This window comes from Diabrotica undecimpunctata, chromosome 4 (assembly GCF_040954645.1).
Source record: "Diabrotica undecimpunctata isolate CICGRU chromosome 4, icDiaUnde3, whole genome shotgun sequence".
NCBI classification, from domain to species: Eukaryota; Metazoa; Arthropoda; class Insecta; order Coleoptera; family Chrysomelidae; genus Diabrotica; species Diabrotica undecimpunctata.
Genome location: NC_092806.1, coordinates 59,478,945 through 59,496,732, shown reverse-complemented (window position 1 = coordinate 59,496,732; position 17,788 = coordinate 59,478,945). Strand labels below are relative to the sequence as shown.

Here is a 17,788-nt window from a genome sequence, read left to right as displayed (position 1 = left end):
CTTTTTTCTTTTCAGGGGTCACTGTTTCTTACTCTTCGTAGCCATTGTTTTCTCTCCATCGTCAAAATAAACTTATTTTAAAGTAAAACTGTGACTTATTTCCAATAAAAATTGTTGTGATTGAAGATAATTTATTAGCTTCTATATTAAAATTCACATATAGTCAAATAGTCATAGTGTATCGAACTTGTTTGAGTGTCTAGAAAAGAACAGTAAATAATCTAAGCCTCAAGTTAGAGAGAGATATATCACTAAGTCTGGACGTTCACTACACAGTAGTACACATACGGTAGCGTAACGTTTACATGGTTCAGTGAATATTAAAAATTTATATGTACATACAAAAAAAAATTTTTTGGTAAATTTATGTTTTTGTAAGTGTTTAAAAGAGAGTTACGTCAAGCTTGTTTCGCTTTTAAAAATTATTAACCTATATAGGAATTATATAAGATGTAAGTATTTTAATTTAAAATATAAGTAAAGAAAATAACTAACCTATTATGTTAAGCAATATTGACAAAGTAGTTCGACATCCACAAAAGGTTAAAATATTAATTATCGTCTGAAGAAAACTCGTCGGATGATACTCGTCACATTAATATAATTAAAGGTTCAGCGGAAACATCTTCTCTAGTGTCTAAATCCCACATTCGTTTTACTTATTTTCTAAAATGTAATTCAATTTTTAATTGAGTCTTAATGATCGTAATAATAAACGTTGTGATATTTTGGATATCAAATCTTCGAAATCTTGTTCAGTTGCGACTTTCTTTAAGGTTGGAAGTTCATTTCGGAAAAAGAAAGCATTGGATTTTCTCCGAATAGTGGCGTAGGATAATGTGGCAGTAGAAGATAGTGCAGATTCAGACGATGAGAACCTGGATGACAGTTTGAATGATCCGGATTTTTCCTCCTGAGGTTCGTAAAATTGATAATGATATTATCGCTTTTATAGAACAAGATATAGTTAACGCGACATCCTCAACAGCATCAGGTAAAAGAAAAAGAGCAGAAAAGGAAACTGAAACTGTGAGAAATGTTACAGACTTTGAATTTATAATAAAACCAACTTCAACAGAACTACTTGGGAAAACGGGTACAAATGGAAAACTACTGGTAAAACTTCAAATAGTAAAATGCCTAAGACGATGTTTGTACATATAAAGCCAGGACCCACACCAATCACAAATTATACTTTCGATATCCGTGAGTACTTAAATTTATTTATTAATACGGAAATAAAAAACGAAATCTTTTTACACACCAACGAGAAAATTCGTCGCCAAAGAATGAACTACAAAAATCCCACAGACTCTTCTGTAGAAGACCTGTGCCTAGAAAAATTAAATACATTATTTGGTCTGCTAATAATGTCTGCTGCGTTGAAAGATAACCACCTATCCGGCGAAATATTGTTATAACAGTGAGTAAGGTGGAGATAGATACAAAGCTACCATGTCGAGAACAAGGTTTAATTTTCTTATAAATTGTCTAAGGTTTGACGACAAAAATACACGTAAACAGAGATTGCTAGAAACAAGACTTGCACCTATTTCAAAAATATGGGATACGCTATTAATCAATTGTAGGGACAATTATAAACCCAGCTCATACGTCACGATAGATGAACAACTAGTTGGTTTCAGAGGTCGCTGTCTTTTTCGTATGTACATACCTTCTAAACCTGATCGATATGGAATTAAAATAGTGATGATGTGTGACTATTTAACGAAGTATATGATTGATGCCATTCCTTATCTTGGTAAGCAAGCAACAGATTTACCAATAGCAGACTAGTTTGTTGAAAATTTAGTATCGTCAATAAAGGGATCATGTCGTAATGTTACTATGGATAACTGGTTTTGTAGTGTACTTCTAGTAACAAAGTTACTTGTAAACTACAAACTTACTGTTATTGGCACTATAAAGAAGAATAAAAAAGAATTACCCCCGAATTCTGTGATATTTATTTTCAAGAGAGGACACCAGGAACATCTTTATTTTTGTTTGATCAAAATATGAGCTTAGGGTCCTATAAGCCAAAAGCAAATAAACTGGTGATTTTGGTTTCCTCCTGTCATCAAGAAGCAACAATAAACGAGACCTCCAAAAAGCCAGAAGTTGTAATGAATTATAACTCAACAAAACGAGGAGAAAACTCATTTGATCAGATGTGCCATAATATGAATTGCAACAGAAAAACTAGAAGATGGCCGCTATGTTTCTTTTATAACATGCTTAACATTGCATGCATTAATGGTTATGTAATTTATGTACATAATGTTTACAAAGGTTAATAAAAATGACAAGCCTTTACGTAGATTTGAATTTATGTTACAACTAAGTAAGAACTTAACACAGCAATGACAGAAGCAGAGACTGGCGATTCCAACTCTAAGCCGTCAGTTGAGAACAACCATTACTGATGTATCCGGAGGAAAAACAGAGCAGCCATCCACCTCAGAAGAGGCTGCGGAAGCATCTAGAAAGTACTGTTATCTCTGTCCATATTAAAAGAAAAGGATGACAACAGTAAAATGCCTTATATACAAAAAGCACATGTGTGGTGAGCATAAAAATAAGAGATGTCCACAGTGTTGAAAAACTGTGAAGAATTTTCCACATTAAGCAAGAAGTCTTTATTTATTTTTTTAAGGTACCTACTGTCTTGTTTAATATAAATATTAGCGTATTTTTTTTTAATAAATCTTAAAACAAACTGTTTTCCATTTTTAACCATTACACGTAGAATTTACGTATGCCTGGCAACAAGCGGCTACCGGGTAACGATGGCAATCTATGGTTAATAGTTTTTTTTAATCCTTAGAGGTGGTTTTGGAAAATATAATCAAAACTAACATATATTTAATTATCTAACATATATACCTAATATATACGAGGCGTGTTTTTTAAGTAAGTACCGTTTTGGACTTAAAAAAAGACGTGCAAAGATATGGCAATAATTTTATTTTTACATGAAAGCCTGTACCTTAATCTACTTTTCTACATAATTTCCGTGAATACTGAGGCACTTGTCATAACGTGGCACCAGTTTTTGAATACCCTCCTGATAAAATTCTGCCGCCTGACTTATTAACCACTGCATCACAAATGTTTTGACTTCGTTATCGTCTTGAAGACGCTGACCGCCCAGGTGTTTCTTCAAGTGCTGGAACAAATGGTAGTCGCTGGGCGCCAGATCAGGGCTGTATGGAGGATGATGAGTTTCCCATTTAAATGATTTGATGAGATCTTTGGTCTGATTAGCCACATGTGGACATGTATTGTCATGCAGCAAAACGATACCCTTACTCAACTTGCCACGTCTTTTGTTCTGGATTGCACGATGCAGATTTTTCAATGTCTCACAATAAGACGCTGCATTGATTGTCTCATTACGAGGCAGAAACCCTACTAGCAATACTCCTTTTCTGTCCCAAAAAACTGTGCACATGATTTTCCGGGGAGAAATTGTTTGCTTAAACTTCACTCTTTTGGGTGATGATGAATGTCACCATTCCATGGATTGTTGTTTCGATTCTGGTGTGACGTAGGCCACCCACGTTTCGTCACCAGTAACAATTTGGTCTGAAAAATCTTCACCTTCACTGTGGTACCGCTCAAGGAAAGTCAATGCACTGCCTAAACGTTGGGTTTTGTGCAAATCCGTCAACATTTTTGGAACCCAACGTGAACACAATTTCCGGTAATTCAAGTTCTCTGTAACAATGCGATACAAAACACTACGAGAATACTGAGGAATGCAGTCGGACAATGATGAAATTGTAAAGCGTCTGTTTTCTCTCACCTTTTCGTCCACTTTCGGCACCAAATTTTCATTAACGACCGAAGGACGTCCACTCTGTTCTTCATCATGCACATTTGTGCGGCCATCTTTAAATGCTCTCACCCATTTCCTTACCATTCCATCACTCATAATGTTTTGTCCGTAAACTTCAACGATCTCAAGATGAATATCGATCGGTTTTACGCCTTTAGCACTAAGAAATCGTATAACAGCCTGTACTTCACAATCAGCGTGACTCACGATTGTTGGAGGCATCTTAAACACTGGAGTAAACAAGTATACAATGAAGAATCAGACTGTAATGGCGTCATTGCGTAGACAAGAGATGTAGGTAACCAGCGCTCATGCGCGGAACGCCGACCGTAGCGCTGCGACGGCGGAATCGCAAAACGGCACTTACTTAAAAAACATGCCTCGTATTATAAAACGATTCATATAAAACGAATTTTAACTACAAGAAACTTGTAGTAATATTTTTGCTGTATAAGTTTACTGATAATATCTTTTGGTGAGCTGGCAAATACCTCAATTTCATGTATCGATATTTTTTAAGATTTTAATTAGTAATGTCCTATATATGTACGTTATAGTATTGCTAACGATAACTCAACAACAAAAATGGTTGTATCTCCGTTTACCCAGGACAAATTATATGAATTGTTAATTAAAAAACTGAAAAATATATCGACGTTCCAGGTTTTATCAGAAAATTTCACACAATCGTTTTACCTCTTACACTTCTTCACGAAAATTTTATTTTGATAAATTGAAATATTTTATTTAATTTGTGCATACTGCATGCATATTTTGCCTTTTTTTTATTCGATATACTGGTGTCTAAATTATTCAGTTACATTATGGCCGATTCCAGGTATTTGTTTAGAAATTTGTTAGCGCTAGGGAGAGAATATTGGTAAGTACATATAATTTCTAAAAATTCTTTAATGCATGTAGCGCTATCTCTAACTCTTACAAAAAACATTTGTAAGCCGCTATAAGACCAACAATAACTCAGAATGGTCATCACTATTTTCTAAAATAGGGTGCCTACAATTTTGATACTCAACTATAATAGTAAAGCGAATTTGAATTGTGTTTGTTTAATAAATATTTGAGAAATCATTAATATAACAATTATTTGATTAATCGCACTTGTAATGTAAAATTATTTCTTCTTCTTTCAGTACCCTGTCCGATTATCGAACGTTGGCGCTCATATTGGCAATAATAACTTTGTTTACGGCAGCTCTAACTAAATTAGCGGTGGTCTCTTAATACCATTCTCGGAGATTTCGAAGCCAGGATGTTCTTCTTCGGCCTGTGCCTCTCCTTTCGGCGATCTTACCCTGTATTATGAGGTGTAGAAGGTTATACCCCCCTGGATGTCTTATTACATGACCGAAATATTGTAACTTGTAGAATTATTACATTACAAGTTTTACATTACAAAATAATATGGTGACTTAATGTATTCTGAATCTGTTTTGAATATTTTGGTTAAAAGACGCAACTTATATGTATAAATTTAAAAAAATATCCTATTATCGAATGTCGCCGGAATTGAAATTTTAATGTTATATCTTCGTGGTATTATTGTTATATATGGGTAAAATATCCACCAACGAACATTTTAGTGGCGCCTAGCTTTCTTCTTTCTGATTGTTTTAGGGTCCAAGATTTAATCCGCATGTTAGTATTGTGAATATTAAGCAGTTGAGCAACATCTCATTTTTAGAGTTCATGAAATTTGAGATTCCTTTCATATTTTGGCCATCCTTCCTACAGCGACTTTTGCTAGATGAAATCTACGTTTTATTTCTTCCTGTAGTGACCCTGTATTTGTGATGATGAATGATCCCAGATATAAATATAAGCCCACGACCTCAAATTGGTCAATTGTGGTTGATTGTTATATAGTCTATCCACTATCATTATCTTTGTCTTTGATATGTTTAACAGCAGACCAAATACTTGGCTTTCGTTTTCAACCGGTCGCATAAGATCAATTAATTAACTCTTCTTGACTATTTTTAAACAGGACTGTTTGTCTGCAAAACGTAGGTTGTTTATTTTTCTGCCATTTATTGAGATGTCATTTTTCCATCCTTCAAGCGCTCTTCTCATAATTGGCTCCCCATATATATTAAATAATTGTTAGACAGTGTATATCCTTGTCTGATACCTTGTTCTGAATGGGTTTCGTTTGAGAGTGCGTCAAGTACTTTAACTATTCCAGTAGTGTATTCTTATATAGTTCAGTTACAAGCGAAATTAAGTGTTGTGATACGCCTACTTATTTTAGTATCTACCATGTTGAGTCTTTAGTGTTGCCATTGTCGAACACTTTGCGATAATCTAATATAGTGAGATATTGAACTCCCTAGATCTTTCTACTATTTTTCTTATTTTCAGAAGATGTTCTCGAGTACTTCTACCTTTGGTAAATTTAGTTTACTCTTGGTGCATTTCTCTTTGTAGGAAAGTTTTTAGTCTATCATTGATTATGCGTAGCCTTATTTTGCTCTCATGTGAAATAAGAGAAATGGTTTTATAGTTGTCGAATTTATGGAAGCTGCCAAGAACAATTCCCTGACGTTGATCATCTTTGTATAGATCCCGGCAACATAATCTCCATGTTTCTGCTATATCTTCTCTGTTGTTTCTCAGGGTTCCTTTGTGGTCTTCACCGGCCCAGGTTCTGACATTAAAGTCTATTGTTATGTATCGTATTTTTCTAAACAGATCTCTTGACTGATCTTTTTGTTCGCTTCTCTTAATTTATTTGCATATATTGTGATAGTACTGTTGTTTACCAGCCTTGCATCTTCGTTTTTGTTACTTTTCTTTATTGGGGTCTCTTAAACTGGCTTTTTCCCTTTTACCTTTGTACACCACTTCGACAAAGAGTTCTTCTATTCTCAACTATTTTAAGGGTTTCATTTCATCCAGTGGTTCTGTTTCACTGGATTATTTACATTTTGGTAATTAATTGGTGTTATTACAAAATGTGGATTAGTCTTCCATATTTCTGGTGATGTCCCCTTATCAATAGAGGACATACTTTTTTGCACTTCTTGGAGAAAATCGTCCTTCTTTCTTAGTTCTATCTTCTTTGTCTCTCTCCGCTTGTTGGGCGCTTTAAGTTTGAGCTTTACTTTAGCTACAAGGAAAGTTGATCTGATCCACAGTATATCGCTTCTGGATATGAACTGACTGTTTGGAATAATGATCTTCAGCGAATATTAGCGAGGATGTAGTGAATTTGATTTTTAGACCTACCTTCAGTACTTTTCTAATTATAAAGTCGATGTTTATGGTGTTTAAATCGAGTATTCATAATAGAATAATTATTTGTGATAGAAACTCGATTAAGCGGTCTTCTCTTTGGTTTCTCTGACATATGTCAAACTTTCAGAGTACATTTTTTTGGTCGCCATTCTATGTGATGTTGCCAATTTTTGCGTTAAAATCGCCGCATATTAAGAATTATTTATTTGGAATGTTGCTTTCAATTTTTCGTAGAATTCCTGCTGTACTGGTTGGTGTATAAAATTGAATGCCCTTTGTCCGGAATATTCAACGACCGTCCGGTCGAGGTATGGGAAGGGAAGGATATATAGGGGTTAGATTAAGTACAAGATTGTGACCTGTTATTTCCTAGAGAGAGCTTAGGAGAGAAACAGTAGCTGTCGTAGGGACAGGTCTAAAGTAGTCTGTCGTTTACTGAGAACTGTAAAAAAGTACTACCGGTTACCCCAACTAATATTAATAATCGCCAAATAAATATTATAAGGCCAAATAAATAATCTAAACACATACGATATATCTTTTAACCAAGGAAATGTATTAAAAAGGTATAAGAAACGTAGGAAAATTCTAATATAATTATTTAGACCGAATGAATACAACTTATACATTAAACTTAAGATATTGTATTGCTAATAAGTATATTCTATAAAACTGTCACTTTACAATTTTTCATTGACGTGGATAGCCACAACACCATCATATTCAGTAATATACAAAGAAATAGCGGCCTTGCCACGTGCATTAACATTCACGGTTTTTCCTGTACAAGAACCATTTTTCAAACTACCCGAGATAACATTGCAATAAGTTCCAGCTGGCAAAGAAGTTTGAAGGTTTTGATCGATGTCTCCATGTAAAGTAAAAGCGATAAAACCTTTATTTCCTCTTCCAAAAGCAATTTGTTGGTGACCGTCACTCCACCAGTTATTGATACCTGTGCCAGCAACAGCGTTTCTAAAGCCGACCATATTATAGATTTGACGCCATCTGTGTTCGCAGATCCATCCATTTGTGCACGTGTCATCAGAGTTGAAACCAGGTTGTTGGACAGGTGGACCTAAGGTTTAAACACACATAAATATTACAAAGTATCAGTATTTGTAGTAGACACTATTAAAATAAGTTTCCTTTATATGAGATAGATAGGACTACATCTGTGTGAATTTCATATTTATTCTCACTTATTTAATGAAGAAATGCAGTCCCTTTATCTTCAATCGACTGTTGCGGTTATTCTTCTTTTCTTTTAAACCATTTGTAGATATTTTTTAACTAAAAAGATAAATTGATATTATATGGGACTGTTAGGAATGTAAACAAAACGCAAATAAACAGAACCAAAGTCCATCATAGTTTTAGCAGCATTTAAAATGATTAGGTGTAGATCTATTAGTACTAAGTTCTCGGGAAGAACCGCGTTAAGAATTTAAAACTCGACGTTTCGGCACCTATTTTGAAGTCATTATCAAGAGGGATATATTTCTGTTCAAGTTCGGGATTTTAATTTGCCTACTCCCCTTACTGGTGACGTTCTTTAGAAATACAAGAATCGTCAAACGGCATTGAGGTCTCAATCCACCTACTCCTCAGTGTAGAATGACGACCGGTCTTACTTAATACCGTCTTTACCTTGTTTAAGTTATGTGCTTCTTCAAGGAAAAGGTCTTACCCTGTGTAGCTGCTTTTATACTCTTAGTATGCGCGGGAACGGTATGCAGGGGAACGGTATAATCGGAAACGGTCTGAGTGGGATGGGTTGGGGTAGAGGTCGCGTCTTTTAGCATCATCGCGCGTGTTTAAGTTGTTAGGCCGTTTTTCAATTTCGAATAATTCTCAATTATAAGAAGCGGATGGGAGTGATGATTTTTGCTTTTTCGAAATCTATTTTGTGGTCTGTATAAATATGATGTTGGGCTAGGGCTGAACTAGTATTGAAATGTTTTACAGATATAGAATGTTCGTAAATACGGTTATGGATTTGTCGGTTTGTCTGTCCTATATATGTATTTGGGCAACTGGAACAAGGTATCTTGTAGACACCATGGTCTTCATTGGGGATTTGGTCTTTTATGGATCTGACGAGACTTTGAGTGAGTAGTGAAGATAGTTTTGATGTTCAGAGGATTAAGAATTCTACTAATCTTGTCAGTGACACCTTTGATAATAGGTAGAAAGATTTTGGGTTGATCAGGCGGCAAGATTTCTTTTTTGGATCGAATGGGGTTTAGATGTTTTTGGATGCTCCTATTGAATTGAGTTTTGTGGTAGCCGTTTTATAACAGTGTTTAACTTATTTAATTGATTTCGGATGATTTGTGATTATTGTCGAAGAGTATTGATTACTGAATTGAGTTGAACGGGGTGATGATGTGACTGGGCATTGAGATATCTTAGAGTATTTAATTATAGAAGGCACAGATTAAAGGAAAAAATCTGAAGTTTGGTTCCGTCAACCAAGAAATATTCTCATTTCTACTTTGGTGTTTTATTCTCAGACGTCGCTATAGCGTCCATATTGAAGCTATTTTATTATTGCTTATTTTGACGTAAAAGATTTGATTTCACTTTTAGAGCTTCTGTACCAGTTGCTTTGATGAATCTGGGTAGGATAAAATACGAATAAGCGCATATACAGTGGCAATATACGTGAAATCAAATCTTAACTGTCTTTTCTGTTATTTAATTATAATACATTATATAATTTGTGACAAGAAATGTTAGTAGTCCAAAACTAAGTTTATTTTCTTCGCCCCTTTGTTCACCCTTTTCGAGTGACTATTAGTATATTTGCTGTATACTAAATATATTTCTAAATCCTCAACGTTCGTAATTTTGGTAACCATATTCGCAACAACTCACACTATTTACTCTATCACAATCAACCGACCCCAGTATACATCTTAACCTTAACCAACCATATAACTCATCATCTATCAGAAGCATTCGGCATAGATCCTATACTACAGGTACTCTCACAAAGCTGACCCGTCTCTTGCATATACCTGTCTTCCAATGAACCAGTTAAAAACTTTTTAAAAACTACTCAAAACAAAATTTTTGGTGGCCGTAGCTCAGTGTCTATACTACTGGCTTAACAAGCTGGAGGCCCCAGGTTCGATTCTCGGCAATAACATCATAAATTTTTTAACTTCTAATTTAGCTAAGTCGCCACCTTGCTTCGGAGGTTCAACTGTCAGTTTCGGCTACGTCAGTGGTCGTTAAGTCATATTAGGGGCACTTCCGCGATCTGAAAACCTTAACATTAGATCTTAATCAGGAGGTTACATGAAATATCTAAAAGAATTTTGATATCGAATATCAGTCCCTGTGTCCCTCATTCCTTGAACTAAAAAGCTTTCTCTGAACTTGGATTAAATACCGTCACGTCTATTACTCATGTCAGATGCGGCACACATGAGAACGGATATTCTCAGTTAATGGTCTTACGAAAGTTTACTTATATAATACCAGAAAACGATAACTCTTCATTACAAACCTTTGACGTCATCATCCATAAAAATATTCCTTATATTCATATCGAATGATAGATTGAAATGCTCCTTTGGTAAATATTCAAATTAAAAGGTTAAAAAGACTTTTACGAAATTTAATAATAATTTCACCTAACCTAACCTAACCCAAATTTTCAGACCAAAACATAATCCCTTTAGTCGATCTTAACCAAAACGTATGTAACGTTATAAATTTCACATGTTTGCAATTTTAAACAGAATGACGGTATTAGATTTTTGTTTTGATACAGTGCAGCAACAACCGCTGATACGTATTTCGACCTCCTTAGGTCTCTTCAGAACGGTATAGTCACTGCTCTGAACCAAAACAAAAATCTCACCCGTCCTAGACAATAGTTATTAAAATAACTATATACGGACGTAACTACGCCATCTAAAAACAAAAAGAGAAATCAAACGATTTCTACTTAGGAAACCGAATTCAAATCTTAACCACTGTGTTTCCTAAAATTTGCGAAACAAACAGCTGGATAAATTACTCGGCAAGGGAATCTAAAATTGCATTCCACAAGCCGTTCATCCTGGTCAAAATTCGTAGTGAATTCAGTTTCTGGTACTTCAAACGAAGTAAATAACAAAACAGAATGACGGTATTAGATTTTTGTTTTGATACAGTGCAGCAGCAACCGCTGATACGTATTTCGACCTTCTTAGTTCTCTTCAGAACGGTATAGTCACTGCTCTGAACCAAAACAAAAATCTCTCCCGTCCTAGACAATAGTTATTAAAATAACTATATACTATATACGTATCAGCGGTTGTTGCTGCACTGTATCAAAACAAAAATCTAATACCGTCATTCTGTTTTGTTATTTACTTCGTTTGAAGTACCAGAAACTGAATTCACTACGAATTTTGACCAGGATGAACGGCTTGTGGAATGCAATTTTAGATTCCCTTGCCGAGTAATTTATCCAGCTGTTTGTTTCGCAAATTTTAGGAAACACAGTGGTTAAGATTTGAATTCGGTTTCGCTAAGTAGAAATCGTTTGATTTCTCTTTTTGTTTGTAATTTTCTTTAAATAATTATTTTATTTCCATCTGTTTAAATTTTATTCATTTACTAACTTGTCTCTTCCATTTTACTATTTTTATTCTAAAAATAACTGGCGCTCAACTCGTTGATCAACTTTCTATTTACTAATTATTCTGTCATATTTTAAATTCCAATTTTAATTTTCACTTAATATTCTAATCCTTTATTCAGACCCTATTATGTTTTACATAATTATGTTTTACATAATAGGGTCTGAAACAAATTTTCTAATCCTACTTCAGTCGACAAAGTATATCTGTTAGTTGACTACTTTATGACTTCTGTCATGACAGCTGTACTTTAAAACAGAAAAGAAAATATTTTTAATAAATATCCTTCATCTAGAATCGTGCATCATGCTTCTATTGAAAATTCATTTACATCGTTAAAACTTCTCTGGGGTAAGTTTATATTTAATATTTAACCAATATCCAGTGTCTTTATAATTTCTTATTTGACTTAATCTAAAGCTACACGCCACGTTTTATTCTTCTATGTTTTATTCCTATATTCAGTTATAATCTTTAATATAATTTAGCTAATTATTACATTTATTTAATCCTTGCCAATTTGCTACTTTCTATTTAATATTGTCTTAAAATTTGTAATTATTTGTAGTAATCTTCATATGGCAAGGAAGTATTAAAAAAGTTATGATGTTACTAACACAAGGTTTATTATTTTAATTTTTTGATCTTATTAATTTTTCTTGTCCACATTTTGGTAGAATATATAGAAACCACATGAGTGGAACCTCCCGAGCCTCGTTAAAGACTTTCCACACCACATGGTTGACCATTCAACAACAACTGCAGCTGCTATTTAAAACTCAGTGACCACCTGAAGATACCTACATGCAAGTATTTAGATTCAGCTACATTTGGAACCAACAACTACATTCCCAAATCCTGTTTAACAACTTGAAGACAAACAATATTGGTCATAAATTCATTTATATTGTTAAGTCTTGTCTGGGGTGAGTACATTTCATATTTCTAGTTTTTTTTTTTTATATCTGTAATTTTATGATTTTTTATTTGACTTAACATAAAGCTACACAACACGTTTTATCCTTAAATGTATTATTCCCCATATGCATTTATAATCTTTAATATAATTTAGCTAATTTGTTTAATAATTATTATATTCATTAAATCCTTGCCAATTTGCTATTTTCTATTTAATATTGTCTTAAAATTTATAATTAATTAATTTTGAATAAAATATATTTAAATCATACCTATTTAATTACTTGATCGAAGAGTTGAGCGCCAGCTATTATTAGAATAAAAATAGTAAAATGAAAGAGACTAGTTAATAAATGAATAAAATTTAAGGAATGAAAGAAAATAATTATTTAAAGAAAAAAAAAACAAACATGTAACGTTACAAATCTAAATTATAATAAACTAAAAATCCCATCATACGTTGCAGTCTAGTTTGTAATAAAATACACGATACGCAAAACGTGTGATAGGGAGATATTTCAGTTAACCTTTAGGATATTACCCTAAAATCTGCTTCATCCGCTTGTAAAAGCATTGCTGCTGGTCCTAATAATACTCCATACATAATTAAAAAAATCTCTAAAATGTCTCTTTAGGAACTGCTAAATTTTTACAATATTTTCTGAAGTTTACCACAATTTCCACGTAAATGACGTTAATCTATTCTTATTCCAATTAATAAGAATGATCAGACACCTATAAAAGTTTTATCATCCTATTTTGCTGACTAAAGACTTTCGTGGAAACGGTTCCTGGAAAAAAATTAACAATTCCAAGTTACCAATCTGGCTTTCAACGTAACTGATGCGCTCGGAATATCATATATTATTTCATAAAACAGTTTTTAGAAGCTTTAGAATCTCAGCCAAATGTAAGCTTTGCATATCTTATCTTTAGAGTGATGAAGTTCCTCATTATAAGTCCCATACTTCTAATTCTAGCTACAAAGGATATACACATATTAACTCCCTTATTCCTAAAAAAACCCCTGCAAAACTCCTTGAAAGCAATATAAAAAACTAGGATAATCCGTATTGTCAACCAAATATAAAATTATAATATCCAGTAAATTCTCTTTTCCTGAACTACTAATCACTCTCAACTACTTTCCAGTATCTGTTGCCAAACATTCTAAAATTCTAAAAATGATTTTTGATCCACGACTAAGCCGGAAACAACACATAAATAACATCAGAGGGAACCATCTGAAAAGACTCAACTTAATAAAAGTAATCTTACATTTTCGCTGAGGTACTAATAAAGTCATTTTGAAAGTTTATATAACTCCTATTCGATCCAAATTGGATTATGGTAGCATTATTAATATGACCACATCTAAATCTGATCTAAACCTACTTAATTCAAATCATAATACTGCTGTTTTTCTCTTCTTTTTTGCATTCCATTCCAACCTTCTACTATCATATGCCACTTTTACATCGTGCAAACCTTCCAACCCAGTTCACCATCTGACTATCTTTTGTCGCTTCTATCTCACCGTTACCATAAAACCATTCCTTCGACATATTTCTCCTTTAATAACTGGCATAGACCTCTCTCTTACTTTAACTAGTCCACATGATAACATGATACCTTTTCATCACGTATAATCCTAAACACATTACACAAATTAACATATAATATAGTCCTTTATGTAATGTAGGATAAGCAGTTACTTCTACAAAAGATTTTAGAAGTGCTTCTCGGTTGAAATTATCATATAGCATTCTTCACCAACTAGTACAAATCATACAAGACCTATACCAATCCCCTCATACTCGCAGTACAAACGTTACACTCATTTAGCTCACATCTCACATTGGTCTTAATGGACACGAACTAGACGACCAGCATGCTAAAGAAACCTCCTCCGCAATTTTTTCTTTGACAATAATCTAACTTCGCTAATATTTTTCAGCTATGGTTAAAGACCTAATTTAAAAATACTAAAAATTACCAATTCACTAAACACACCAGTACCTACATTTATCATACATGACATCAATTACATAATTTAGAACAAGGGAACAAAATGGAGACAAAACTACTTGCTATACACTAAATGACCAAAATATACAATTTTTATTACCTTGATCGAAGTTATCAAAAGCAAAGCTTGATACTATTCTCGTAGTACCATATGGATGGGCCAACATGAAAGCTATGGCCATTTTATAAGGCTTTGGATTCTTGTACGTAAGAATAGCAGGCGATCTGCCCCTTTGATTGTCATGGTTATCAATAAATGCAACTGCATCAGTCCCTGCTAATAAACCCCATTCTGGACCCCAGTTGACTAGCCAGTGGAGATCATTGCGGCCTTGAAAGGCGTTACCCAATTCGGCACCGTATTTGAATTCAAGCACCGCTCCAAAGCTATTGTATTCAGTTTTCTTTACCGCCTCTCCTCCTGCAATTAAATATTAAATATTAAAAATAATTTTTTCCAAATATTAAAGCTGTAGGTATTATAAAATTATTATATTTTATAGTACAGAATAAAAAAAATTCAATTTACTTAAAATGCCAAATTATTGGAAATATTTGAGTTTTTTACTATACACGGTTTATTCACGGTTTGATTAACTTTTTTAAATGTTTTTATGCTTGTTTTAGTTGTACGTGTTTACAAATTATTATTCTACATCTAATTTTGATTCGCAATTTCCTCTTTTGATAAAACCTTGAGTTGATTAAAAAAATTGAAATTTGAAATTTAGTTTTATTTTAACCCTAGAATACTAATCTTATCTTTACCTTTATTTACACTAACCATCATAAAATTTACTACGCTGAGTAGTAATGATCCAAAATGGGGTCACTGGAAAAGTATTTTATTTATCTTAATTTTACAAATTACATATTGTGAACAAAGAGGTGTTTCTAAAACCTAAAAATTACAAAAAAAACCATAAATTCTACATTTTAGAACTACACTGCCGACATGTTCTCAACAAAATGGACGTCTGCAGTACTCGCAATGATAGGTTGTCATTCGACGTTTTTTAGACGGATAAAATTGACACAAGGCGCGTTTTGACACAATAGGGCATATTCATTTTTGATGCGGCTCCAGATTTAAAATATTTTCAATAAGAAACTTTACCGAGCGGTTTAAAGTTGGCCAATTTACATGACGCTATAGCCAAGGTTTTGTCAGTTGTTCAGACAAAATGACTATAATTTTTTTCTGGTGATGGTTTTTTTCTTCTGTCGTTGTTGGTTATGATTTTAAATTATTCAAGAGTTTATGCAAACTATATTTATCTTGCAATAGAACAGGCAAAGAGGCCATATTCTTGTTTTTCTGGAGATGTTCATGTTTTTGCACATTTGATCAAATGTATCTACTCCGTACTTGGTTGCATTATACAATTTAATAATGTCTGCCTTTCCAGTTGGATCACATTCTACTGGACCGTTGTGGATTGTCGCCAGAAGAAGCACACACTTATTTACTTTTGTCTTATAGGATAGCATTGTTTTTATCAATGACCAATTTTACGATTTTTTGAGATTTATCATCTCGGGAGGTATTTCTCTTTTATTTTGCCGTAGAGTACCAACTATAGTTAAATTGTAAGGAGATTTTAAGAGCTCTAAGGCTAGCGGTACTAAGGTAAACCCATTATCCATGGTTATGTTACGGTTACTTTCGTACACACCCTAAGTTGGTTTTAGTTCCCTTTCCTACTACAGTACGTCACACAGCATTACTATTTTCAGTCCATATATGGCTGGCTTGTTTGGGAAATACATCCGAAAAGCACATCTTCCCCTAAAAGTCAGTAACTGCTCATTGATTGTTAGGTCTGATCCGGGCTTATAGGACGTTTTGCAGTTCTGTATAAGATCATCCCATATATTTTACGAATGGCTGCTAATAGGTCTGTTTCTTTTCTGTCTGGTCTAGACATTTTATCATCGAAACGTTAATATTCCATAAGAAATTCAAATCTTTCCCGGACCATAGTTGCTTTATATATCGCACCAGAAATTTTGTCATCAAACATATTTGTCTTGTCGCTAAATGATTGTCTTTTTGGGCAGCAGCAAAAATAAGTAGTCCTAGGAGTGCATGCAATTCGTCAATATTCACTTTTGAGTTTGTAAGTTTTTCGACTTTATATTTGTGTGTTCTAACAGAAATTTTAGCATTTTTTATATCCTACAATTTTTGCCAGAGACTCTGGACTCATAAAACAATGAAAAGGGAGTTTGTGCTTCCTTGGTTTTATCAGAGGGGCCTTAAACAAAACGTTACGTTTTGGAGTTTTAGTAGCGGCCTTTGGTTGAGAGGACCACCTGTGTCAATTTTTACCTTTAAGACTCGACGGCAACCGAGTTTGCTTTTCTTTAGCTGCAATTTCTGGAGAGTCTTCTTCCTTTGATGGAGTTTGCTGAGCAGGAAATTTCTTTTCCTTGTCGATTTTAGAGCCATTACTTTTTTTTATGAAAACACTGAAGTAAACTATGTTTCCAACTTATTACTCTTTTTAGACCTTATTTTTCTTTTTTTACTACTGGATGGCAAGTCATGGTCGGAATCTGGGTCATTTTCGCTTGATGGTTCGAACTCTGATTCAGATGAAGTGAATGCTTCTAAAACGGCATCTTCTATTTCAGATCCACTTTCTGATTTATCAGAATTTTTATCCGATTCATCTGGAAAAAGTTCTTTCAGGCAGGTCTGTGCATGTCTCTATTTTTCGTATTTATATTTTACACGAAAAAAAAGCAAAACTGATAATATCGTTTTTTCTTGTACCTGATAATATTTACGAAGCTGTACTCATTTGCAAGCACTTCACTAATAATGTAGGCGTAACTGTACTTGTAAAACGTTTCGATATACACTAACTGATGTAAGAATAGATGAGCGGGCGAGATTTACTCATGGTACAAATTGTACCATGAGAGTTACTGGTGTACCCCTTCCACAATCTTTTAGAACAACGACATTGGCGTCGTAAAAATTACGATGATTCGTATTCTAGGGTTAATAACAGGACTTAAGCTCTCTATGCTCATTAAAAATCTCTTTGCTGAAATAACAACTAAATTTGAAACTGTAAAAAACTTAACAGAAGAATAG

General features: G+C 33.7%; 1 protein-coding gene across 9 annotated transcripts in view; it reads right to left on the bottom strand.

Moving 5' to 3' along the window:
* Window positions 1-7,596: 7,596 nt before the first annotated feature.
* LOC140439571 (alpha-amylase-like) overlaps window positions 7,597-17,788 on the bottom strand; it is a 54,144-nt gene continuing 43,952 nt past the window's right edge. For 7 of the 9 annotated variants that reach the window (XM_072529565.1, XM_072529564.1, XM_072529563.1 and 4 more), the window contains exons 6-7: window positions 14,783-15,103; window positions 7,597-8,174 (exon numbers count right to left, since the gene is read on the bottom strand). In XM_072529565.1, the coding sequence (XP_072385666.1) occupies window positions 7,777-8,174; window positions 14,783-15,103 (719 nt within the window). In that variant the 3' untranslated portion in view covers window positions 7,597-7,776. Of the gene's footprint in view, window positions 8,175-8,260; window positions 8,390-14,782; window positions 15,104-17,788 lie in introns of those variants that run through there. The other 2 variants (XM_072529562.1, XM_072529570.1) reach the window with 2 other exon arrangements.